Genomic DNA, 25,629 nt, shown 5'->3' on the forward strand with positions numbered 1-25,629 from the left:
GATCGCACACTGCATATTGTAGAACCTGCAAAACCCAACAAAAGATAAAATAGTTAATATTTCATTTTCTAACAAGTATTAAGCTCGAGTCAACAGGCTTACTTGTTTACCATTGACATCAACTGCGCCCCCCGGATCGTTAACGAACCATTACAAATAATTTCGGTTGGGAACTGTTCCATCGTTCCGGCTGCTGGCCACTCTTCATTTTCGGGATCACGTGGTGAAAATTCTTCTTCTTCTTCCTCCTCGCTATAGTGGCTATCTTGCAAATAGTCAGGGTTCTCGACATTCGGTGTTTCTTTGATTGTTACAACCTCGTCCGGTTTCAGTTTCACTTTCCTAGGACTTTTTCTGGCTTCTCCGGTCTGGTTAATTATTTTTTGGGGCGATTGATTTTTATCAGACTTGGACAATTTGGAATAAGTTCTCAACCTTTTACGCGGGTTTAGAATTTCAACGAGGTCATTTTCATCACGCAACGGAATGGATACCGATGAAGCTTGAAGTGTGTGATTATCATCTGTGGGTAATACTGAAGCTTTTTCTCGTTCTAGGGGTACAAAAGATGGTGGTTTCAGAATCAGAACAGATTCTTTCTCGCATTCTATATTTTCCGGTTGGAATTCTGTAGTATCTAACAAAGTGATACTGGACTCGTGTTTGACGGAATCTTCCAGATCCATTAGCTCCGTGTGTTGTATTATTTCGATTTCTTCCGTGTCGTCCGGAAATTTCTGCTGCATTTCTATGACAAACTCCGGATAGCGATCTTTCAGCAGCCTCTGCTGAATTTCATTGATCTTCCCGTGAAATCGGTGGAATGAATCCAATTGCTGGGTGCACATCCAGCAAACCGTTTTAGCCAAATCGTCATCTGCCTGCACCAATAGGTACAGGTATCGTCCGATCTTTTTCACATACTCACCGGCAACGCCTTGCTCCCCGAACAATTCGATCGTGTCCGGTGAGTTGTAACCACACAGGCGACATGTTTCGTAGGACATTTTCTGAGTAATTTAAATATTTTTATTTCAAAAATCGAACAGGAAACTGCACTCGCGCTTGATGCGTATCAAAAAGTAAACAACCCAAAGGCGTATCGGTACGCAGCCAATTGCTGCATGAAGCATGAAGCGGTGAGAAGTGAGATGAGTTCATTTTTTGTTTTTGTGAAACGCATCGTCTCACCATAACAAAAAATGAACCAAAATAATTCCGATTCCAAACTGCGAAAAGCAGCTGATTTTTGTTGTTTGGGTTCATCTTTGAGGGCATATAGTCTTATAGAGAATTCGTTTTCGTGTGGTGGTGCACCGGGGCACTACCGGTAGTGCACTTTTTGCTGTTTTCATGCTCGTTTTCAGGATGGGTAGTCCACTGGTAGTGCACCATAGAGTTGTTTTTGACATTTCTTACGCACACTTGCTGAGCGTGTACAGATGAGACGGGACAATTAACCTCCAAAACTCTCGGTACAAAAAAGGACAGCCGGTCGACAAACATGGTCGTTTTTTAGGTTGATTGTCCCAAAACTAAAAAGTGTTGGTGAAGCAACCAGCATAATATCATCAACACTATCAGCGGCAAATAGGACTATAAAGTGGAGGGTGGAACACTCTGAAAATATTCGGTGTTGCTTGCGCTCTCACCAATACTATCATGAATTTTGACAGCACATGCTTCCCGATGTAAACAAATATCAGCTGGTTGGTTTATTTCTATACCGTAAAAATTGCGTTCGAGCTGTTTTTTTTCTCTTTATTATCCCGAAGAACGGAAACTTGTTCCGGATTCAATACCAGTGCCGTTTCCAACAGAGGCGGAGAATTTCACCTGGATGGCACGTTCCAAAGCAAACAACGCTTCCAAGAAGAAATGTGCCCAGAAGGCTTGCTGCAATCGGTTCCAGGCGATGCCGAAAAAGAGCAGCAAATCCGAGTGCAAAAAGGCCAACCCAAAGATCTGGTGGAATCGCCCAAATCGAAAAGTTTTCTTGTTCGGAAGGGTCCTATAAGTTGGTCTCCACAGCAAGAAGCGTTCAGCTGCATCGAAGCTACTCTGCTTCGAGCGGTGCCTTAGGGTGACGATGCTCGGTTGCGCCAAGTCCCGGATTCCCACCCGTTGCCCTTCAAAACCGGTAGTTCGAGACGATTGTATACCGATTAGCATAAAGTCATTTGGCATAAAGCCGTTTGGCATAACGCCGTTTGGCATAAAAGTCGTTTGGCATAAAGTCGTTTGGCATAATGGCCGTTTGGCATAATGGTCATTTGGCATAATGGCCGTTTGGCATAATGGCCGTTTGGCATAAAGTGATGGATAAAAATTTCGAGGAAGCCTCCTCACGCTTCGCGTTCGAACTTTAATAAAATATGGTCCTTACGCTTCGCGTTGCGGACCGGGCTAGGGGTTGTCCCTAGCTTTGGGTAAACCTAGAAACACGGGGCCTTCCTAGGGATTTGATTAAACCTAGAAAATCAGTAAATTGAAAAAAAAAACTTATGTATTTTAATGTTTAGCAACATTTTATGTTACCTTATAAATTTTTATATTTTAATGCCAAACGGAAATTATGCCAAATGACCATTATGCCAAACGTCCATTATGCCAAATGACCATTATGCCAAATGATCATTATGCCAAATGACCATTATGCCAAATGATTTTATGCCAAACGACTTTTATGCCAAACGACGTTATGCCAAACGGCTTTATGCCAAATGACTTTAGGCCAAACGGCGTAGGACCGTTCGAGACTACACCCGCATTGGGAGCTTGAATTTCGTTTCGGTCTGTTAGCTAAATTTTCTCCCCCGATTTCCGCGATCTGAGTTCGCCAATTTGACTTCCAAGAATTTTTCTTTTGTCATCTGAAAACGGAAATAGGTACTCGAGGTATTTACGAGGAATAAACGTTCAAAATACCGAAACCTTCAAGCTGGGGTAACTGCAGTCTAGCAGCAGCAAACATAGACCACCCAGAATCAGCTGGTATTGCAGTTATCATCAGAGCCAGATGCGAATCTACCAAGCAAAATAAATCTGAAATCTTCACAATTCAACATAGTATATAAATTCATGTTAAAATTTTCATATTATTTAAAAGATAATGATCAACTAAAGTAAATTTCATTTTAATTTTCGAAGTCAAACGGATTTTTGACAGCTTGATGTTTTCTGTTGACACTGCCGATTTCACGTACACCAACAAAGGTGGGTGCGAAACTCGATTCATGCTCGTTTTCATCGTGGAAGGTGCAACACTTTCGGGTGGTGAAAACAAATACGGTATTAGTTACTGGCCCTTACCCCCGAACGGCTGAGCTGAAGGGCTGAAGCTGTTCAAGTAAAAAGAAGAAGAAGAAGAAGGTTCATCTTAAAAAGGTGATACTTTTTTACAGTTTTCACATGAAAAATTACGAATTTTGCTTAGAAATATAAGAATTAACGGGATCCATACGCGATGGCCGACGAGCGTAACTTCCGGTCCACGTACTACGAAAAGGTCGGTTGCCGTAGCGTCGAGGAGCGGCGATCTTTGGAAATTTTGCTCAAGGATAAACCACTGAACGTACTGAAGCTGAAACAATTCTGCATCCTGTTCAACGTGCCCAACATCTACCGCAATCTGCTGTGGAACTTCTTGCTAGGTAAATTACCTATAATATTTATTTAATTTTTCACATTGTAATTAAAAAAAAGGGTTTTTATTTAATAATAATCTTATTTTTTGGATTCATCTACCAGGAGTAACCCCTGCATACACCGACTCGAGCAGATACGTGATGGCCCAGAGAGAGGCCGTGTACAATGACCTGCAGCATGCCCTGAAAGTGATGCGCACCATCGATGATAAAACATCCAAGGCGAAGGTTCTGTACGCCATGTGGTTGCTGGAAACGAAACAGCTCCGTTTGGGTGTGGATTTGAGCGTAAGTTTGAACTTTTTTTTGGCAGCTTGGTCCAATCTAGGTTTATTTTTTGTTGCTGCATCGAGTAGCAGGGCTCTTATTCCGTTCGGGACAGGCACTGGATCTTCCGAAAAACAGTCAAGTATGTGAACTAAACTTAAGTTGACCCGATGCTTCATATAAATGTGGAGGAATGCCGTTATAACTTGTTAACTAATTCCGAAGCAGTACCGTTACTATATCTTTGAGATACCTTCCCGACTTTGGTCGAGCCTGTTTTCTTCATGTACGGAATAACGGGTGGACACACACATGGAATTGCAAATGACCAAAATGCCCGAAAACTAACTGTCACGTGCCATGCAACTATGCAACCATGACGATGAACTTGCTAGGTACTGCGCCCAAGCCTTTATCAACCAGATAGTATGATGCCATGGTAGGTGAGAGTCATCGGAGCGTAAAATCTTCCATAAAAATGCCCTTATATCATTTTGACGATTTTCCGGAGCTGATATGGTTGAACTATTTGAATTATCTCAATGAATCTTATTTGCGGCATACTTACAAAAACATTAATTACTCGGTATCGGTATTCACTTAGAACAAAGTTTAGAAAATTGTAATAATTAATTTTAAAAAAATGTTTCTTTCTCATAGGACGACCACCCGTTTTGCGACATCACCAAGGTTCTGCTGAAAACGTTTACCAGTTCGGTGGAAATCTACTGGATGGCTAAGGGTTTCTACGACTACAGCCAAGAAATCAACGAGGAGATGGGTAAGCTGGTGGACCTTACCAGTACCCTGCTAGAGAAAGAGGACAACGGCTTGTTCATGCACTTGAAGTCCTGTGATATACTGAACGTGCTTCCGCTGGCCCGATGGTACGGATCCTTTTTCGCCGGGGTCTTACCGGAGCTGGCCCTCATCAGAATATGGGACAAAATATGCGGCGGTTCCATTAAAATTGTCATCTTTGTACTGATTGAGATACTGCGAATGCTGAGGAGACACGTTTTCAAGTGCATGACCCTGAACGCTTTGCTGGAGTGCATCAAAAGTGTAGGTATCGTCTCGTTTATGGCCATCAGTTATGAGTAACTTGGAGTTTCTATTTACAGATGGAACATGATCAGGAAACGGCCGACCTGGTGATCAACAAGGCAATAGAACTGTGGCAGCAAAACAAAGGGCACAACGAGTTTATAATGCAGTCAAAAATCAAAACGCTTATATGAGAGCGGCATTCGTTGAGTTTCTCGGATTGAAAGTCCTAATTTAATTTGTTAATTATATTTAATACTTAAGTAGTTTGTAAATTATAATAGTGTAAAATCTAAAAATATAAAATATTCTTATGAATAAAAGTTTCAAACTTTCTGACTCATGGTTTGCTCTCGATGTTTTTGGTCCATTTCAACTTGTTTCACACGGGTATAAAGAGCACTGCCCAGCAATACCGTAAAATTAGATGTCCACCAAAGGGCCGATTTCATTTCTCCGTACACAGACGTCGCGATGACAGTCTGAGCACAGGCTTTAGCTGTTCCGGAAATGTTGTGAGTGAGCGGCGATGTCACCTTAATCTGCAGGGCCGTGACAAAGCCAATGGCAAATCCACAGAGACCACCAATTGACAGTGCCCCCCAAAACCACGGTTCTGCCAAATGTGCATAAGCTAAAACTATTTTGTGCTCACCATTGATAAGCATTAGTGGAATGAAAATAAATGCCGAATAAACATTATTATAGTAGCTCAGCAGCCACACCTCCTGATTAACATACTGAAGGGTCTTTTTAGTGTGAATAGAGTACATTGACAAACTCAGAGAACCCAACACTCCGTATATCGTTCCAATCAGTGAAAACGACTCGGTTAAACTTTCCTGATCCACCCCAACCCAAAACCCAGCCACAATAAGCATGCAACAGAGCACAACTTTACCGCTTGTTTTCTGCCCCAGGAAGAGAAAGGTTAACACCACGTTGAAGACGGTGGTCAACGATCGACCAACGTAGTAGAAAGCTACGCCAACGTACCGAAGACACAGATTGTTCATGGCTATCATAGCCGTGAACAGAATCGATAATGGTATCACTTTTAGGAAAACTTCCGTACTAAACGGGTTACCTGTTGGGACATTTATCAGTTTCGGATAACGCCGACTCAGCATGCTCATCAGAAAACATATCGCAGACGATACTAGCACCTGGAACCAGGTAACGAACAAGGGTGCTTGCAGATCGATGCCACTGAGCAGTGCTTTGTTGACGAAAACCGTCAAAATTGATATTACCCTGAAAAATATTTCTTTTAGCACCGGCTTAATAACTATAGAATTTATTGTTATTTACCAATAAGCTGCCACAACGATAAATATGCGAACATATTTGGCGAGGAGATTCTCCTTTTCGGTTTCCAAAGGTTGATACATGGCTGCTGACGAACACACCACAGGAAGTCAACTCAAATAGTAACGAATGCCGTCTAATCTGTCTTATCGCTTGAACTGGTTGTTACTGACTGGAAAACCTACCAACTAAACTTCAATAACGGGCAGCTTCAAACAACCGAAATTTTCGGACACCCGGTTACGGATCAGTACATTTTTGTGGTGTAGTTTTCCTGTGGGATTTCGAGGTCGGATGGATAATGAACTAGTATTTTTTGTTTAGTGCAAGTGCAGAATGAACATGGAAGATTATGATGAACGCAAACAATTAACGATAGCTGTGTTCAATGGCGTTGTGGCTGGTGTATGAATAAAGCACTTTTGATATTTTCAAGGAGCTTTATTGTTAGTCAAAAACTTTTTTTTCAACTGGGTGGAACTTCCAGACTTCCAGGCGTAATATAGCTTCGAAATCAAAGAATGGTGAAACTTGCCAATTTATGAAATTACTAGGAAGATGTAGAATCATTTTCTAACCAACAAAAATTTGTGATTTTTTTGTTGATTTTCATGAGCAAGAAGTGGATGATTTTGAAATAGGATTTGACTGATGTTGCAAAATTTTAAAGGCGATTTTCTTTTTTCGAGTCAACTATTTCTCCCTTTTGAAAATCTACGCGAGAATTCAAGGGAAAGACAATTAGATATATGCAACCTAATTTTCAAAGGTTCGGGAAATCGGAATAGATTTGAACTGAGAGCATTGCCATTCTAAAGTTCGAGCTAAGTAAAAGCTATCGAAGCAATTGCTGTTTTCTTATTCATACCCCTTATCGTGTTTCTGAAAAAATTTCAAATCTGGAAGATCAACATCACAGCTACACACCTTACAAAGTTAAAGGGTCATTAAGAAATATAAATATTATAAACATCACAGCTGAGCTGTGTTATCACATCGAAATCTGTACTTTCGAGTAAATTTCGAATATTTTTACCATTATATAGTCTCTGAATCCAAACTCTCTAATAAACTGTAAATATTTCATTTAGTCAGTATAACTTACATGGTTTATTTAAAGCCACACTGCTATACATGACACCAAATTCCAAAAATCTGTACAAATCTGTACCAAATTTTAAAAGTCCGTCTTCTGCACGTACAGAATCTGCGTATACCAAAAATGAGACCAAAAATCTGTACATTTCTAGATAAATCTGTTTATGTGGCAATCATGCTGCATTAGTTCTTTCTGGCTGCATACTTTCGAGCACTTATCGAGCGGATGAACTTTCATGAGAAGTCCTTCATCATGAACCAAACTTATAAGTATACTGGCAGTGTTCATTTTTTGTTTTGATGGCCTGTTCCCGGTCATTCTCCGCCGCGGGTGCATGCATGTTTCGCGTATTTTGTTTGTCGTTTGCCGGTGCGAAGATTTCGATTTCGTCGAAACAAAACGTTTAGAATCGCGGCGCGGCTAATTTAGATCCGATTTCATAAACGATCGGTTCAGTTTTTTCGGCGATAGCAAGTAGAGTTTGGTGATCGAGTGCGTCATGACGAAAACCAAAGACATGCCGGATCCGGGAAGTTCGAAAACCGTCCTCCACAAGGGTGCCATCACCGTGGCACAAATCAACGCAGACGAGTTGACATTCGTGAGTAATCTCAACAGTTTTTTTTTTAATATTCCGCTTTTTGATTGTTATTATAATTTCATTGAGTAACGAAATATTGGTCTTATTTTTTCAAGTTATTTGAAAATTTCTACAGTCTTCTTATTCTATTTGTTACCGATCACCGCAGCCCCTAAATTCTAGCGTAACATTTAAAAAGGGCGAAACTGCCAAATGTAAACAAATCGAGTTAACGGTCATTCCGGATGCACGCGGTTGCACTTTACCTATTAAACGCGGTTTCATTTTAAAATTACTTAAAACTTCCAAAAAATTGATAAAATTCAATTGGGCGAAACTTCCTGTTGATGCATTTTCGTATACACAGCAAAAAAATTCTAAAAGTATACGGAATCTAAAACACGAGTGATGTATTTTTTCACAAGTGTAATACAAAAAAGATGTAATTTTCAACTCCTTTTGATGTAATTTTAGTCTATTTTCAAAAAGCGGATAGAAATAGATTGTTTTGCTATAATTTTACATTCCGTGGTGTAAAAATCAACCGGTCAATGAAATTTACATCACAAACAGTGTAAAATTATATCTGTTAGATGTAAAATTGAATGGAACTGTTTTTTTGTCCATTAGCCAGTCGAGTCATTTTTCGGATACCGAGTGTCTCGTTCCAAGACGCAGCTCCATCATCTCTATTTTTCGTAGTAAAAGTGGTAAGTTTCTAAAGTAAGAAAAAAAAAACAAACGAATGTCGTAACTGAAATTTTTTTTTTCGATTTCAGCGACGGCTGATTTTGCAGTGGCAGAGATCCGGAATACGACTGTCTGGATTTGCCTCAACGATGCAAGGATTTGTGAACAAAAACACATTCTGACCCGGCCGATGTGTGAATCCGAACCATGACAGTCCGGAACGGAATTCCGTTTGATCCCCCAGTGACGCTGACCGGTTGGATTGGAATATCAACAGAATGTTCATCACAACAGTGCCTCAGCCTGGCGATGCTTGTGATGGTGGCTGTGCTTTTTTTCATTGTTACTAATGTTCTTTTGTTTTAAATACAAAAGTTTAATAAAAACAAAATAGTGTTTTTTTTTATCATAAGACTTGAATATTGTATAAAAATTGCAAATATCTAGGAACAATATAGACATTTTACATCGCTGTTTATTTTTACAGAGCAATAAGCTGTTCTCTTTTCGTGCAACGTATGTAGTCTAAATTTACACGCCTCAATGTATCGATGATGTAAATTTAGATTAAAAACGATGTTCCGTTTTCGTGCATCGTTTTCAATCTAAAATTACACGAATTTTTCTTGCTGTGTAGAACGTGAAGTTACGCCTATTCAAAATGGAGTGAATTTTTCTATTCGTGTAGGACTAATAGGCGTAACTGAGTTGACCGTGTGTGACAAAACGGCCTAATTAGTTTTTGCGTGTAGGACGAATGGGCGAAACTTCAAAACCAAAACAAAAAAGGGCCGATCAATACCATGAGCTTTACATAAGGTGTGGATGAACTCGGTTTGCCGTGGTATAGGTGATCGAAAAAACGTAAACATTGTGTGTATTACAGTGATGACGTCATAACATCATCGGGGCTGCAGTGCGTAATATAGTTTACTAGAAAAGTTGTCAAATTAATATGATTAAAGTACTATAATACTGAAAATAGTGAACGCTCGTATAAAAGGTGAAACATATATCCTTGTTGAGAGAATTTCCCATCTCAAAATGAGTATTGAATGGCTTTTTTCAGCGTGATTCGGTTGTTACAGAACGCGTTTTTTTTACCGTGGATTGTTCCCTCGTCGTGGAATAACCATCTTAGAAGATATTGTTATCGAGGGCGATGACTTCAACTGATCCCCAAGTTTGCATTTCTCTGTAGAAATTCTTCGACTACTTGCTTCCGGTTCCTCACTTTAGCTCTGATGGATCGAGCAGACTCAGTTGGAGGGCAACGAACGGATGGCAAAGCTGAGAGAAAAAACGAAACATAAAGAATATTGCGATAATGGCCTAAGTTAGAAATACTTACCAGATTTTATAAGAACCCTCCTTGCGTTTTCCATATAAACATTGACCAACTCCGTCAATTCGAAATGCTGGGAGCACACGTATATGCCGGATCCATCCTTACGGCCACAGAACGCGAGCCATTTTTTGCGTACCGCGGGTTCCTTCGGTAGCTGATGAAAACTCACTGCTCTATTTTGCTTCTTAGCATCGACCTGCGAAATTTTGCAGGATTTTATTCAGCACTTGGTCATTTTTTCATTTAAAAAAATTTATCTATATCAAAAACTCTTCCGTAATTGCAACCCAAACAACTGTTATGACGTCATTGATGCGAATCAGACCGCATTGCATGCACACCAGTCTGAAGATACTGATGTATTTGTGACAGCATCAAAATATCTCCGCACCTTATGTAAAGCTCATGGCGATCAATAGTCCTATTTGCCGCTGATAGTGTTGGTGATATTATGCTGGTTGTTTCACCAACACTTTTTAGTTTAGGGACAATCAACCTCAAAAACGACCATGTTTGTCGACCGGCTGTCCGTTTTTTGTACCGAGAGTTTTGGAGGTTAATTGTCCCGTCTCATCTGTACACGTTCAGCAAGTGTGCGTAAGAAATGTCAAAAACAACTCTATTGGGCGAAACTTGCAAGCGTAACTGGAATCGAAAACAATAAAAGGGCGAAACTCGAAAATCTCTGAAATTAAGCGAAAAAAGTTAAAGTTTTTGATAACCATCGAACAATAAGGGAATATAATGCACATTTTTTAATGTTGTTGAACAAATAGTGGTCGATTTCTTAAATAGGATTTGAATAGGTGTTCCGAATTTTCAAACGCGTTTTTCTCGTTTCGAGCAAACTGCTAGTTTCGCCCTTTTGAAATGTTACGCTAGAATTGAAATAAGTTAGAAGGGATTTGTACCGCTTTAATTTTTACTCTCGGTTCGGATTTATATGACCAGAATTGTACCTTCTCGAGGCGATATCTCAGAAACGGTTAAAGAAAAATACCACTAAGTCATCATCTACCGCCCAGTTACGCGGGTTTTCAACTTCAAAAATTTGAAATAAAGTTAATAATCTGATTATAACAGCAAAAATGTCGCTTGATAAAAGACGACTTAACTTAGATATGCCAGCAAAGACATTTTGGAATAATTAAAAAAAAAATGAACTAAGTATTATTATTATTATTATTTTTATTAAAGACATTTTACCATTGATATGGCATTCGTGTCTGTTACTGTATCACAAAATATCATCTACAACTTATCCGTCAAATTACAGAGTTTTATGAATTTTACAACGTTGGTTTCTTTGCTTGTACAATTCGATAGAATATCATAGATTGAACCTTCCATATCACAGGCGCGTCGGGCTTGATCGAATCCTCTACAATCAACCAGAATATGTTGGTAGTAGGTATCTACATATCCTCGCTAGTTTTTCCTCAATTGGTTCTCAAAGACACTATCAGATCAATGCTCAATGCTGTAAAATCCATGGTGCACTCAAAAGATTAAACCTAACGACAAATCACCTGGACGTTCCAACTAAACTTAAACTTTTCAAGACTTATGTTATTCTCTTGTTCATTTACGGAGATTTACTTTATTCCAATGCATTAAAGAAAGATCCGTAAACAGAATGCGCATTGCTTTAATTTGCCGCGTTTCTCTCGAGTGTCACACTGGCAAAAAATACTCATCGGTTGTTCTTTGGATAACTTTCATAAATATCGCTCATGTGTGATAGTGCATAGGATTTTAAAAACAGGTAAACCGCCTTATTTGAAAACCTTACCAATCCCATTAAGGAATTCTCGAACTGGAAATATTGTTATCCCCCTCGCATAATTCGACTTACTACGGTAGATCCTTTCTTCGTTGGAGGTATTGTTAGTTGGAATAATCTTCCTCTCAATTTAAAAACAATACAAAATAAATCAGAGTTCAAAAGGTGTTTGCTGGAGGAGTTCGTGGAGTAGAACGTCATTTAAAACCTAAAGCCTAGTCCACACTAGCTAATGGGCCTTATTCTGCGACGCGAATGAAGTGACTCGGAGTCACATTAGTCGTAGTCACGTGACTCTAGTCGGGGTATTCCGAGAGGCGACTCACTCACGGTGACTAGTTCATTGCCTCGGTGGCTTGATGTTCATTTTGATGTTCCAGAAGAATGAACCGGTTTCACCGGGTTCACCATGCCAACTGTCAAACATGTAAGAAACATTCAAAGAAGGTAGTGTGATATTCAATTTCTTGGATGACGTCACATTCATGGAGAGTTTGAAAATAAAACATTTAATTTTTATGTAACCAAACCAAATGAGGGCTTAAATATATAAAACCAATCTTTTTCAAATATGCTGAGCGGAATTCTAGTTCATGTTCAGAATTGGGATTTGCAATTTTATACGTGATAAAATTTCAGATTCAGATTGAAAATTTAGAATCAAAATGTTGAATAAAAAGAGAATTCATATTTTGAAGATCAAATTAAGATTGAAAACTGGAATCCAAAATTTCATCCTATTGTCAGATAAATTTTGTTTTCGTTAAAATGCAAGTTAATCCAAAATTAAGAACCTTTAAAAAACATATTTCAAATTTCAAATAAACATTCTTTTATAGATTCATTGTTTAGATTTATAGGACTTGTGATATAGCTCAGTTGGCAAGTCAGTTGCTTCTTGAGCCGATGTCCGTGAGTTCGAGCCCAAGAGTAAACATCGAACACAGTTGTACCGGATGAGTTTTTCAACACCTGTCCGCCAACTGCAACGTTGATATAAAGTCGCGAAAGCCATAAAGATGGTAAAACGACTATAATCGAAACAAAAAAAAAAAATTTTGATATAGATTTCAAATTCCATTTCAAACCAGGGTTTCAGATTTCAATTCACAAATATTTCAAATTCAGGTTTCAAAGTTCATATTTTTGTGTATTCGAAATCAAAAGTTCAAATTAATTTTCCACATGTAGATGAGTCTTTTGCTTTTTGGAAATAGAAAATTGAACGCCATTGTTAGTTTGAATAGAGGAACCGTTTTTTTCATGACGTGATTGTTTTATTAAAAAAAAATTGTTTTCAGTTGATATCTATAAAATCTGCTATTTGTGCAAAATTTAAGTTAAGTTTTCATGAAATCAGGATAAAGATATGCAGAATCGTTTGGCATTATTAACACAAATTTGATCATTATTTATTAAAGAACCTTTAACAATTGTCATTCGGGTCAAAACACTAATTTGATGATTTTTGCACTTATATTTCAAACTAAGATTTCAGATTTACTTTCATATAATTCGGATTCAGATATTCAAAGTTTATATACTTTACTTGCAATTAAGATGGAAAAGTTCAATTAAAGTAGTTTCATTTAAATAAGACATCGTTTCCTTCAAACCGATCCTTATTTAGAACCATAAAACTTAATGGAGAAATAAATAAATAAATATAAAATAACACCTGTTTGTTTTTATTTTCTAATATTCTCTTTTAAACTCTGAATGAGCCAATGATTGATGTACAATTATTTTAAGTTAAGGTTATTTCCCTGAAAATAATCTTAAATTCAGTGACCAAGATATGTTTATCATAAGCTTTGAATTCATTATATTATTAAAATATATAAGCACAGCGAGAACACAATCTGTTGAAAAACAAAAACTGAACATGGTTTTCTTCAATAATTTTTAAGTAGGATTTGGATTTTAATAAAAAGTTCAAATATTTATTTAACACTTGTATAAATTTGTTTTTCTTTCTAATTATAGTCAAACAAATCAAATCCAGTTATAAATCTGTTGCTTGAATAAATTCGGTTTATTTTGTTATTACTTTAAAAAGTTATTAAAATGTGCATGACTGATTTTATTAAAAGTTGCTTATTTTTCGAATTACTAATCCATATGCAAAAACAAATATTGCGTACCTGAAAAATCTTATAATTTTCTTGGATTGACATTTCGTTGAAGTTCATCCGAAATGACTTTTGCCCTATGTACTTTTGCCCCTGATTATATATCAGGTAATGCAAATCAGATTTTTTTCATGCACAAGTTTGCACACTGGCTCTAAAATTTTAAGTTTTAACACATTTCGATTTGTTTGCTAAGTATTTTATTTTGTGTTTGCATCTAATTGAGGTACTCTAATCAGTATGAAAAGCTGATTTTTAAGTCTGTTGAGTTTCCTTCTGAATTTGCACACAATTATGCTTCACCTTCTATGATATTTCAATGTTTTTTGCCGCTGTGTTCATTCGCTAGCTACAAGATGATTCATCTTGTAGCTTGCGGATGAATACAAAGTTAAAAATTGTTACCAAAAGTAAACATTAAACGCTGCGAATAGGTAATTTCTATTGAATCGAATTCAATTTTTAATATTAACATGTTCAATTTATTTCAGATAAATTTTCTCCCTCAGTTACTGCGCCAGGGAAGGATGCAGACGTACATGGCCTTGACGACGGAAACGGTCACCACAGCTCCGAATCTTCCAACTAGGCCAAACGCAGAAAATTCCCAGGAGCTGCTGGACAACAGAACAAAAGTGGAAAACCGGAATGGAACCAGCTCGTTCGGAGCACCAGCAGGCAGAAGCAAACTCTTCCGGCTCAAAAATTTATAGAGGAATGGTGTTGGTACTAGGGCATATAGGAGGACACGAGCATAAACCCCTCATAAAGTGCCTTGTAAAATGGAAAGTTTTGTGGTTCTCAATGAAGTAGGAAGCAAATAAAAAAAATTCTAAAATCTGATTCCGAAATTTTTTTTTTTAATAAATTGCTGTATGTGTGCGTGAAGAAATTGGGTTTCTGATCCAAATTTCAGAATTAAAATGTATTTCAAGCCAAAAATCGTGATATTATCCTAAATTTACAAAATTTTGAATTAAATATCTAAATTCTGAACAGCAAAACTGAGAATGTTTGTGTGCATAAAAGAGTTTTGTTTTTAAAATGCTTATAAAGCAAAAAAAAATTTTACTATAATTAGACCGAATTTCTAAGAAAACCTTCGCTGTATTATTTTTTAACATTTTTCATCTTATAAAGATACGTTTTGAATTTCAGTCGTGAATTTTTATTGAAATTGTGTCATATTTAGATAATCGAATTTTTTTTCCTACCGAGTCACTTGCGAAATAGGTTACGACTTCAAAAGTCACTTGGCACCGACTTGAGTCACGCCATTCGCCTCTGAGAATACCGTGACAGTAAAAAATGTTCATTCAAGTCACCTAAAGTTCATTCAAGTCACGGCATTCGCCTGCTAGAATACGGTGACTATAAAAAACTATGTCACTTCACGTCACTCGCCTCGCAGAATAAGCCCCAATACCACCAGTCCACAGAAAGAGTATACTATGTATGCCGTGGCCGAGAATCGATCTCATGACCTCTGGCTTAGAAAACTTGAACGCTATCCTCTAGGCCCCGGTTGGCGGCATTATTAAGGAAATACAAGAAAACCACCTACCACATTGTAACAATAAAAAAGATTGTAATCTTACGTTGCAAGAATGAAATAAAGCAATAATAATGATAATAATAATAATAAATCTTTGGATCTTGCTTGAAAGAATGTGGTTTTTTTTTTTAATTTTTTTTTATTTCGTCCGGGATTATACCAAATGTCCATTATGCCTGACGGCTTTATACCAAATGTCTTCAGGCTAATCGGTATACAATCGGACTTTTTCTACTTTTACCATTCGAACTCTCAGAAATTATGCAACGCATGTCATCGAAATTTTGCAGGATGATTCTTGTGAAGTTTTTGTAAAATTCCATCGGTTGAATCAAAACTGTTGGGATACCAGGCATCAACTACGTTGCGGAGAACGTCATCGGGCATGTGGAACGAACTTGACGGAACGACGGAAGCAATCGTCGAAACGTGAAAAATCACAGACAGCGGAAGAGGCAGCGCGTTCGAATTTTCCAGGAGAAACAGCGCCGCCTGGAGGAGGAGAAGCTTGAGGAGCCTGATCATCTGCATTGTTCTCAGGAAACACGAAAGTTCTAACACAAACTCAACGCTTCTCGCAGAGGCTTCGTATCGCAAGTTGAAATGTGCCGAGATAAAGACGGAGTTATCCTGACGGACAATCGTGAGGGGATCAATGGGTGGAAGCAGCCCTTCGATGAACACCTGAACGGTGCACATGCAGGATATCAAGACGGCACTATTTGTGCCCCCGCCTCTATAGTCAGCCTTCCTAGGGCCTGCTGCCGCTTGAATGGCACTATGGATGCCTCTGCTTTGCTCTTCGGCAGCCCTACGTATAGGGCTCCGATTGGATGGCACTATGGGTGCCTCTGCTTTGCTATTCGGCCGCCCTATTCCTGGGATGCCGATTGGATGACCCTATGGGTGCCTGTGCCTTCGATAGTCAGCCGCCTCGGGGTCTGGGACCGATTGAATGGCACTATTGGTGCCTATTCTTCGCTCTTCAGTAGTCAGCCGGCTTTCACCAGGGGCGCCAATTGGATGGCACTTTTGGTGCTGCTGCCTTCGGTTGTCAGCCGCCCTTCGCCAGGGGTGTCGATTGGAAGGCACTTTTGGTGGCTCTGCTTCGATAATCAGCCGCCATGGCGCCTAGGGCCGATTGGCTGGCACTATTGGTGCCTCCGCTTTGCACTTTGGCCGCCCTACGCCTGGGGCGCTGATTGGATAGCACTATTGGTGCCTCTGCCTTCAGTGATCTGCTGCCCTGGAGCCGGGGCCGATTGAATGGCACTATTGGTGCCTCTGCCTTCAGTCGTCAGCCGCCTTCGTAAGGGGTGTCGATTGGATGGCCCTACCGGGGCCTCTGCCTACGTTGGTCAGCCCCCTTCGGCAGTGGCGCCGCGTGTGTGGCACTTTTTGTGCCTCTGCTTCACCCTTCGGCCGCGCTACGCCTGGAGCGCCGATTGAATGGCACTATTGGTGCCTCTGACTTCTGTCGTTAGTCGGCTTTCGCCAGGGGCGCCGATTGGATGGTACTTTTGGTGTCTCTGTTTACGTTGGTCAGCCGTACTTCGCCTGGAGCGCCGATTGGATGGCCCTATTGGTGCCTCTGCCTTCGATCGTCAGCCGCCCTTAGCCAGGGGCGCCGCTTGGATGGCACGTTTGGTGATTGTTCCTTCGACAGTCGACCGCTCTATGCTTGTGGCGCCTCCTGGGGACTGCTGATTCTTTCTCGGCGGGTCGGTTTGCGTACTGGTGCCAAAATGACGCTCAGGAAAGATGAGATAATCAATCTCCGAAAAGGGGCCCTGAGGAAACGGAGCCAATTAAAATATTTGGCCCAAGCGTGTTTTTTTATGGTACTTACGCACGTGTGCGGCCTTCTCGGAAGTTTCTTTCGGCGAACCTCTTCTCCCTCTGCGGAACTGGGCTCTTTTAGTCGTTCCTTTTCCTAGAGAATGCAAAAGAGCGTAAGTGCTAGGAGCGTTCGATTGGAAACCAGGAAATCATACCTGCCGAATTGCCGAGCTGATGACAGACCGCTTGGTCGGCTTATTGGATCGAATGAAGGCAATTTGAGCGGATTGCTTGTTTCGGCAGGGTTCGGAATGGTGTTTAAAACTTGCGTTTCCCGCTATGTGTTTATCGTACCTGCAGCCTTGACCAATGCTGGTGGACGTCGCAACTCCAATACTTGCAACAAAATGACGTTTTTTTCGGCGTGGGCGGTTTGACAGCTTCAATACACGCTCCGTTTGGTGTCCTCAGTATTGGGTGTTTCCATCTTGAAACTGCACGCTTGGCGCATTTTAACCTATTTTGGTTTCAACTTAGCAACGCGCTAATTTTAATCAGTATGGGGATGACGTGTTACTATTGCCAATTGCTCGTATCGTATTATATTTTAGGATTTATAATGTAACTCTAAACTTAAATGCAACAGCTGGCGATGCAGATCTACGTTGGAGATCATTCAAACGGATAATCGCTTTCGGACTCATGCCTCGCTTACAAGAAAAAACTGAGTCTTTTGTAGCCAGTTTTCTGGAAAGTGTTGTTTCTTTTCGGTGCACGCCGAGAGAGCATGAGATGCTTCACCAGTACAATACAAACTTGTGCTTCCGGTTTGTACATATGGGGGTTATTATTTAGCAAAACTAGCGACACCATGTCCTCCATAGAAAAGTTTAGATCAGTTAGGAAGCTTGTGGAAAGCTTATGAGAACGGTCATAGTTTTTTTTATGAGCCGTGAAAAGCCCGCGGAAGTGTACTTCATTTCAAGTTTTTCACCAGTCGGCGCAGTTTCCTCATGTTTCTCCGCTCATTTATGGCAGAGCGCCTCTTTGCAACAGTCGGTGGCCGTATGATCTCTACGATACGAGCGGGGTTGTGAACGCGGTACACGACCGTAAACATCTCGTCACAATCAATGGCGTTTGCTATCTTCAAAGTACCCAAAACCCTCAATTAAGCATTTTATAATGTCCTGTGGCAAAGTGGCAACACTGCTTGAAGCGCACACGTTTGTTTTCAAATTTAAATTAAATTGGAGAAAAACCGAGAAATATTTATTTTTATGTAAGTTATTTCGTTTCTTGTTGCTTCCTAAGTTGTGAAGAACCAGTGTGTGCCGAAGATACTGCGATTTTTCACATCCGTATTTGATTGACGCCAAAAATCGCTTTTCAACAACAATCAAAACACGAGAAGCCGCCATTTTTGCATCGATTCAAGTATGGGAGGTGCAGCAGAAGCCGGAAACTTGGGAATCAACACGAAAGGTGGTAAAGGAACCCAGAAATCTCCGAGAAAGTCATCCGACAACAATCCGGGAAGTACAGGTTCAACAATCATCGCCGAACAACTAAAAGCTATATCTGCCAAACTGGAAAAACTGGACGAGCTGGAAAGTCTTAATAAGGAACTTTTGAAAACGGTACTTAAGCTTTCCCAGCGTGTGGATAACATCTCAGCGGAAAATCGTCTCCTTAAGCAAGAAGTTCAGGATCTCAGACAGGATAAGATCAAGGAGGAAGTAATAATCAGAGGTGTGAAGCTGCAGCATCCAAAACAACACTTGGAAGTCTGCCACAAGATCAGCGAACTTATTGACTTCAATGCACCACAGTTAGTCAAAGAGGTGCGTCCGATAGTTCTGAAATCCGAGAACACCGACGCGATTATTGTTAAATTCCATCACCTGGAAGGAAAATTGCGGTTCGTGAAGGGAGTGAAAAATCTTGGCAAATCGTTAACACCTGATCGTCTAGGCATCCAGTCGAAAAACAAGGCGATAATAATCCAGGATCATTTAACCAAGGAAAGACTAAAAATACATAACCGGACAAAGGATCTCGTTAAGCTGGGATTGCAGAAACCTTGGATTTATCGAGGCTCAACGTGGATTTTCCATCCGGAGACCAAACAGCGACACCGAATCAAAGACGAGCCTGATATTGAAGACATCGAATTTCTACTAGTGACCCGGAATAACTCAGAAAAGGAGAATATGGACAGCAACGATAAGGTAGCGTAGTAAGGTTTATTCAGTTTCAACTCTTTTTAGTTTGATTAGGTATTAGGCTATGATTTATTCAGATTCGTTTTTAAATTCTTTTCAAGATTTTGATTCTATTTTATTAAATAATAATAAGTATTTCAGTAGTGTTGATGATTATTGTAATGATTTAAAAACAGATAGCTTCTTATCAATCATTCAAATCAATGCTCGAAGCATATCCAATATTGATCGTTTCGACAATTTTAAATTATCTATTGATAAATTAGGACATAAACCTGACATTATCATTATAGGTGAAACATGGATAAAAAATACCCTCACACAGCTTTACCAAATCGATGGCTATAATAGTATTTTTTCGTGTAGAAGTAGAGGTGTTGGTGGAGGTTTAGCGATCTATGTTTCTAAAAATATCAATTTTGAAGTTATTGAGTCTGATGAGTGTATTTGCGACATTTCAATTTTTCATTTCATTCAAATTAAAATCAGTTTAAATAAATTTCAACCATTATTAGTATCTTGCTACTACAGACCACCTAACGATTATACCTTCAATAGATTTTTGCAACATTTAGAAAACAATTTAAATTCCGCAAACAACTATCCACATCTTGTTCTGGGTGACATAAATATTGACACTCTCCATTCGTCTGATAAACTGAATGATTATTGCAATACATTAATGTGCTATGGTTTTGTTGTGTCTAATATTTTCATAACTCGCCCTTCAAGCAAGACACTTCTTGATCATGTTTGTTATAACCTTCTTGATAAATTACCTATCTTTAACGACACCATATTTGATTCCGAAAGTGATCATAATTTTATTTACACTCACTTTCCTTTGACGCTAGACAGACAACACAAAGAAAAAATTAAATATAAAACCGATTTTCAAAGAATGAATCAACTTCTTACAATGCGTTTTTCACCTGCTTATATGAGTCATTTTGAGGAGCCGAATCAATTCTATGATTACTTTTCCACAACAGTCTTGAAAACTTTACACGAATGTACCAAAAAATTAAAAATAAAATCTTCCTCAGAAAAACTCACTCCATGGATGTCGGATCAACTACTGAAACTTATAAATTGGAACAAAAACGTGAGGGATAAGAGAAGGAAGTGTTTAAAAAAAGGGAAGTCAGTTGATCATCTAAATGTTAAGATACATGACTTAGACAACAGGATTAAAATTTATTCGCAAACTTTGAAACATAACTATTACACAAACAAATTTGCAAATTCCAAAAATTCAAAAGAAACATGGAAAAACATAAATGAAGTGCTGGGTCGTGTTGCAAAATCATCATTAGTAAATGAAATTCATGATTTAGATTCTAACACCGTAATTACAAATAAGCAGTTGATTTCCAATGAATTCAATAAATATTTTTCATCAATTGGGCACATTATGGCTTCTAAACATACTTCAAACAGCACAGACTCAATAAATAAATACAATACTTTTAATAACAGTACAATATTTTTAGAACCTACAGATGAGATGGAAATAACTAGTTTGATCAAATCATTTTCAAATCATACGAGCGCTGGACATGATAATTTAAGTGTTTATCTGCTAAAAGCCATAGTTGATGTTATCAGTCCAGTTTTAAGTAATATTTTTAACCTTTGTATACAAAATGGAATATACCCCACTAATTTAAAAATAGCTAAAGTAACCCCAGTTTACAAATCAGGCAATCCATCACTTTGCAATAATTATAGACCAATCTCAGTTCTCCCTACGATCAACAAAGTTTTTGAAAAAATACTTTCTAAACGATTGATTTCCTTTTTAAATAACAATTCTTTCTTTTATTCAATGCAATACGGTTTCAGAGAGAAATCTTCTACAACCAACGCTGTGATTGAACTCACTAACAGCATTCAATTAAGCCTCGACAAAAAAGAAAATGTTCTTGGGTTATTCCTAGACTTATCCAAAGCGTTTGATACTGTGAACCGAGATATTCTTTTGGAAAAACTTTTCTCTGCTGGAGTTCGCGGTACAGCCTTAGATTTATTTAAAAGTTATTTGACAAACCGATCGCAATACGTCAGCTTAAATACCCACTGTAGCTCAACACTATCTATTAATATTGGTGTTCCACAAGGATCTGTTTTAGGACCACTATTTTTTATTATCTACCTCAACGATATGGCTCTTTTACCTTTAAAAGGAGAATTAAGACTCTTTGCTGATGACTCATCGACTTTTTACCATAGTGATAGTCATACTACCAACGATTTAAATGTATGCAGCGACCTGACTCTGCTAAGTGATTACTTCCGTATTAATAAACTGACACTTAATCTTGACAAATCCAACATATTAAATTTCAAATCTAGTTTTCGTTCTTTGTCGAATTCCTTACTTACTACCAAATCCACATTTCCAAGTTTTAAAGTTGTCAAAGAATGTAAATACCTTGGTATTATTCTCGATGAACATTTAAGTTGGAACCAACATATTAGTCACTTATTATCAAAATTAAATAGAGTTACGGGCATTGTATGTAAAATTAGAAGAAGAGTACCAACTGATGTATTAATAGCAATTTATCATTCACTTTTTCATTCGTTACTGACATACTTGGTGTCAACCTGGGGCAATGCATGCAATAGTCAGATCAACAAAGTCCAAATCACACAAAACAGAATCCTACGCCTTATATACAATCTTCCTGCACGCAGTCACACTGCTGATCTTTACAATAGTAACAATAATATAATTCCAGTTAGAGGTTTATACTTAATTCAAATTTGTAGCTTCATTTTTCAAAGTCTTACTCAAAGTACTCACTGCAATATAAAGGCAGAAACACAATACAGCGTCGGTCGTCGCGTCACGTCAGCGGTCAACGCTGTCGATAAGTACTAAAACGCGGACGCGACGCACCCGACGATTTTTGCATCACAATTCAGCGTCAAGAGACATCTAAGATGTCTAGCAGACATCTTAGATGTCTCTTGACGCTGAATTGTGATGCAAAAATCGTCGGGTGCGTCGCGTCCGCGTTTTAGTACTTATCGACAGCGTTGACCGCTGACGTGACGCGACGACCGACGCTGTATTGTGTTTCTGCCTTAACTTTCAATCGCACCAACCATCAATACCTCACACGCAATAGAAACTTAATCGATCGGCCTACTATCGTATCAACAATTGGTGAATGCTCTCTCTCATTTCGTGGTGTTAAGTTTTTCAATTATTTTGAGGAAAGATGTGGACCTTTCAATAATAATGTTCAGTTAAAAAAACAATTAAAGATATTCTTATTACAAACTCATTTAGTATCAACACTACTTAAATCTTATGATATTCTGACCTTATAATTTTGCTTACTCTGAAATTCAATTATCAAGAAGAATGTTTGTTAAATATTATTTTAAATTTTGTTTTGTTTTGTTTTGTTTGTGTAAATATTTTACTTTATAATTATTAAATTCTGAAACAATAAATAAAAACATTTTAGTTGAAGATAGATTTTTTAGGGTTTAGCTAGCATAGGATATACTCCTAAAATGGTGTAACCAGTGGAGTATAAAATAAAAAATGTAAATGTTTGTATATAAAACTGAATAAAGAAACTAAACTAAACTAAAGTAAACTTTTAGGGCCATATAAACATCAATTTTTTATAATATTTATAATTTTTGTTGTTTAACTTCCAGCTTGCCAATCGCTTCTGGTCCCCGGACACGGTCGGTAACCATGAGTCGTACAATCCGGGCATCGTGGAGGAAATCTATCGACGTGAGATTTGCGAATCTCGTCAATCGGGGCGGCGAATCATGATGCTGGAGTTCAGCCAGTATCTGGAAAATTATCTGTGGCCCAACTACCGAGGAGAAGTGGCCAGTAGGGCCCACCTTATGTCGATTGTGGTGATGCTGAATGAGAAGTTCCGCGAAAAAGTAGAGGTGTGGAAAGTGTTCGAAAATAACGCGGATCAGTTTCCGGTGTTTTTCCAGCAGGTGTTGGAGGCATGCTTGGCCGATCCGTCGACGGAAAGTGAGTTCAGTATGCGGGAGCAAACCGGGCTGCTAGTGTTTTTAAATCATTGTTTCAATAGTATGGAAGTGGAATTGTGCCGCAATCAGGCGAAACGACTCGTTTCGTTGGCCATGTGGTCCTGCCTGCAGCCGAAGCGCCGGGAGCAGGAGTTGAAGAACATCCCGGAATGGCGCAAGTTCTGGAAGAAGCTCCAGAAGCGTGATAAAGCCGAGCTCAAGGAAAAGCTCGAGTGGGAGCGTCATTTTTTGCAAAATCTAGTGATCAAGTTTATGAATATTCTGGAATCGATTCCGATCGAGGGTCCAGTCTGTGCGGATACGGTGCGTTTTTGTGAGCGGTTTTTGGAGTTTTTGATCGATTTGGAAGCGCTTCTGCCGACGAGGCGTTTCTTCAATACGGTCATGGATGACTGCCACGTGGTGGTACGATGCTCGATGGCACCGCTCTTGCAACGAGACGAGGGAAATCTGTTCGCTCAGGTAAGTCTCTTGGGGAATGTCTTACCATGAGCACTTTTATTAAACGTTTGCACTGGTATGGGAACTCGAAGAAACTAAAACATCATCTAATTACCTTATTAACGTAGTTCAACTTTTATTGAGTCTTTGTCCATTTATTATTCTTACGCTAGACTAAAAGTAGTGGATTTGTTTTGTTAAGCTCTGGTTACCTTCACACTGTTGGATAATACTAATCAGATCTACACAGCATCAATTTGTCGTTAGCATCCCAACACAGCTGTGTTGAATAAAATGCTTTCTTATGTGTTCTTATTCGATATGAATAGTGTTAATAAATTAGCACACACATGTTTCGATTCTTTGTTATAATTTAGTAAAAAAAACTGGACGTTTGTGTTTCACAAAGTTATAGAAGCACTTGATGTACGATAATCTTCGATTCATTGAGGAATGTTAACTTCTCAGTTACTTATTTGTCGCTATCGTGGGCTGCATGCAACAGCAGCAGTTCAGATCACTGTGTTCCGGTAAGCACTTGGGGTCATCCTATGCACATCACGTAATAACCGTCGACCCGCTGATGGCGACAACGGTCACATCCGGCGCCGGGAGGAACGTCTTTCGTCAGTAATCGCCACCGTTCATGTAGGTCATCTCATCGCCCCAGTCGGAGGTTGCGGGGGGCTCGTTGTAGCAGCAAGATTTCTTCAGCAGAAATGTTACATGCTTTTGGCGCAGAACGCACACATACAGCAGGGCCGGAGCCTGCAGCGCATTGACAACGATGTGGGCATACAGCAGGGCATCGCTGTGCAGCCAGGAGAGAATCAGGAACAGCCACGATGTGGTCATGATTATGAAGATCAGTGTAAACATGACGAAACTGCAAAAGGAGCACAGATTATTATTGTCGGTTGCATTTGTCGAGATTTGACGTTGCATTGAGATATGACGATAAATTGGATGAGAGTGTAGGGATGCATGTTTGAAAAAGTTCTGATTTCTTTGTTGAGGGAACAATTCTTAAATCTTTATCAGATCTGAATTCGAAATTCTAAACTAACACTAAGCGAAAGAGCAATATTACAATTCCTTTATTATTGCTTGTTTAAACGGTATGATTAACAACCACTCCTTTTTTAATGTGATTTTTTTTAATTGTTCACCTGATAACTCAAATATGAATTTCATTGCATGTTAAAACCGTTTGTTTCGCTAGAACAATTGGTGTAAAATTTTCATACAAATGCAAGCGTTGTTCATTGATTCCTAGGAGTTAATCAAATGAGTTGAAATTTGGCATAAGGCCTTCCGGCGGTTCAAGAAACCATTTTAGCCCCGAAGATTTTGATTCGGGAACATAAGGCTATTTTTAAACCACCCTACATACAAGGTAACTGTTAATACATTACGTTGATTCTGTAGAAATACATACAGAAGAGGTGCTATTTTTATTTCGCACATTTTTATTTCTGTTTTTTTCTATATATATTTTGAGGAATACGCAAAATAGTCCATCGGAAAAAGGAAAATTTGAGCTTGAATCATCTGTTAATCAATTTGAATTTTGATAATCAATCATCCATCTTTCAACAAGCAAAAACCGGGTGGCGTCATTTTCGTTTCTCACAGTTTATCATATGTAATATCAGACTTTCTTTTCAGAGATAGGGTTTAAAATAAG

General features: G+C 38.9%; 5 protein-coding genes across 7 annotated transcripts in view; 2 read left to right on the forward strand and 3 right to left on the reverse strand.

Annotated features, from left to right (window-relative positions):
* The window catches only part of LOC129738079 (uncharacterized), a 3,481-nt gene extending 2,373 nt beyond the window's left edge, over positions 1-1,108 (reverse strand). Inside the window, exons 1-2 of the mRNA XM_055729264.1 lie at positions 103-1,108; positions 7-25 (exon numbers count right to left, since the gene is read on the reverse strand). Of these exons, the coding sequence (XP_055585239.1) occupies positions 7-25; positions 103-1,007 (924 nt within the window). The 5' untranslated portion in view covers positions 1,008-1,108. The remainder of the gene's footprint in view (positions 1-6; positions 26-102) is intronic.
* Positions 1,109-3,337: 2,229 nt separating this feature from the next.
* On the forward strand, positions 3,338-5,292 carry LOC129738809 (TBC1 domain family member 7). Its single transcript, XM_055730105.1, has 4 exons — positions 3,338-3,653; positions 3,751-3,935; positions 4,575-4,979; positions 5,039-5,292. Exons 1-4 carry the CDS (start codon positions 3,467-3,469, stop codon positions 5,153-5,155), a joined length of 894 nt encoding a protein of 297 aa, XP_055586080.1. The 5' UTR covers positions 3,338-3,466; the 3' UTR covers positions 5,156-5,292.
* Positions 5,151-6,583, reverse strand: LOC129738807 (GDP-fucose transporter 1). Its single transcript, XM_055730104.1, has 2 exons — positions 6,273-6,583; positions 5,151-6,215 (listed from the first exon to the last, which is right to left on the reverse strand). The coding sequence occupies exons 1-2, from the start codon at positions 6,350-6,352 to the stop codon at positions 5,288-5,290; spliced, it is 1,008 nt and encodes a 335-aa protein (XP_055586079.1). The 5' UTR covers positions 6,353-6,583; the 3' UTR covers positions 5,151-5,287.
* A 1,099-nt stretch (positions 6,584-7,682) lies between these two features.
* The window catches only part of LOC129740695 (RNA helicase aquarius), a 220,522-nt gene continuing 202,575 nt past the window's right edge, over positions 7,683-25,629 (forward strand). The window contains exons 1-2 of the mRNA XM_055732458.1: positions 7,683-7,969; positions 23,142-23,963. Coding sequence (XP_055588433.1) covers positions 7,868-7,969; positions 23,142-23,963 — 924 coding nt within the window. The 5' untranslated portion in view covers positions 7,683-7,867. The remainder of the gene's footprint in view (positions 7,970-23,141; positions 23,964-25,629) is intronic.
* The window catches only part of LOC129740696 (probable G-protein coupled receptor Mth-like 5), a 57,209-nt gene continuing 55,633 nt past the window's right edge, over positions 24,054-25,629 (reverse strand). For all 3 annotated transcript variants that reach the window (XM_055732459.1, XM_055732460.1, XM_055732461.1), the window contains exon 6: positions 24,054-24,828. In XM_055732459.1, the coding sequence (XP_055588434.1) occupies positions 24,570-24,828 (259 nt within the window). In that variant the 3' untranslated portion in view covers positions 24,054-24,569. The remainder of the gene's footprint in view (positions 24,829-25,629) is intronic.

The sequence above is a fragment of the Uranotaenia lowii genome, chromosome 1 (assembly GCF_029784155.1).
Source record: "Uranotaenia lowii strain MFRU-FL chromosome 1, ASM2978415v1, whole genome shotgun sequence".
Taxonomy (NCBI): Eukaryota; Metazoa; Arthropoda; class Insecta; order Diptera; family Culicidae; genus Uranotaenia; species Uranotaenia lowii.

What these genes read in the sequence shown, in the direction of transcription:
- LOC129738809 (XM_055730105.1), top strand. Translation starts at nt 3,467, where the DNA reads ATGGCCGACGAGCGTAACTTCCGGTCCACGTACTACGAAAAGGTCGGT. An exon ending in GCTGTGGAACTTCTTGCTAG is followed by an intron (nt 3,654 to 3,750) that starts GTAAATTACCTA and finishes TTCATCTACCAG; the next exon opens with GAGTAACCCCTGCATACACC. An exon ending in GTTTGGGTGTGGATTTGAGC is followed by an intron (nt 3,936 to 4,574) that starts GTAAGTTTGAAC and finishes TCTTTCTCATAG; the next exon opens with GACGACCACCCGTTTTGCGA.
- LOC129738807 (XM_055730104.1), bottom strand. Translation starts at nt 6,352, where the DNA reads ATGTATCAACCTTTGGAAACCGAAAAGGAGAATCTCCTCGCCAAATAT. An exon ending in ATCGTTGTGGCAGCTTATTG is followed by an intron (nt 6,216 to 6,272) that starts GTAAATAACAAT and finishes AATATTTTTCAG; the next exon opens with GGTAATATCAATTTTGACGG.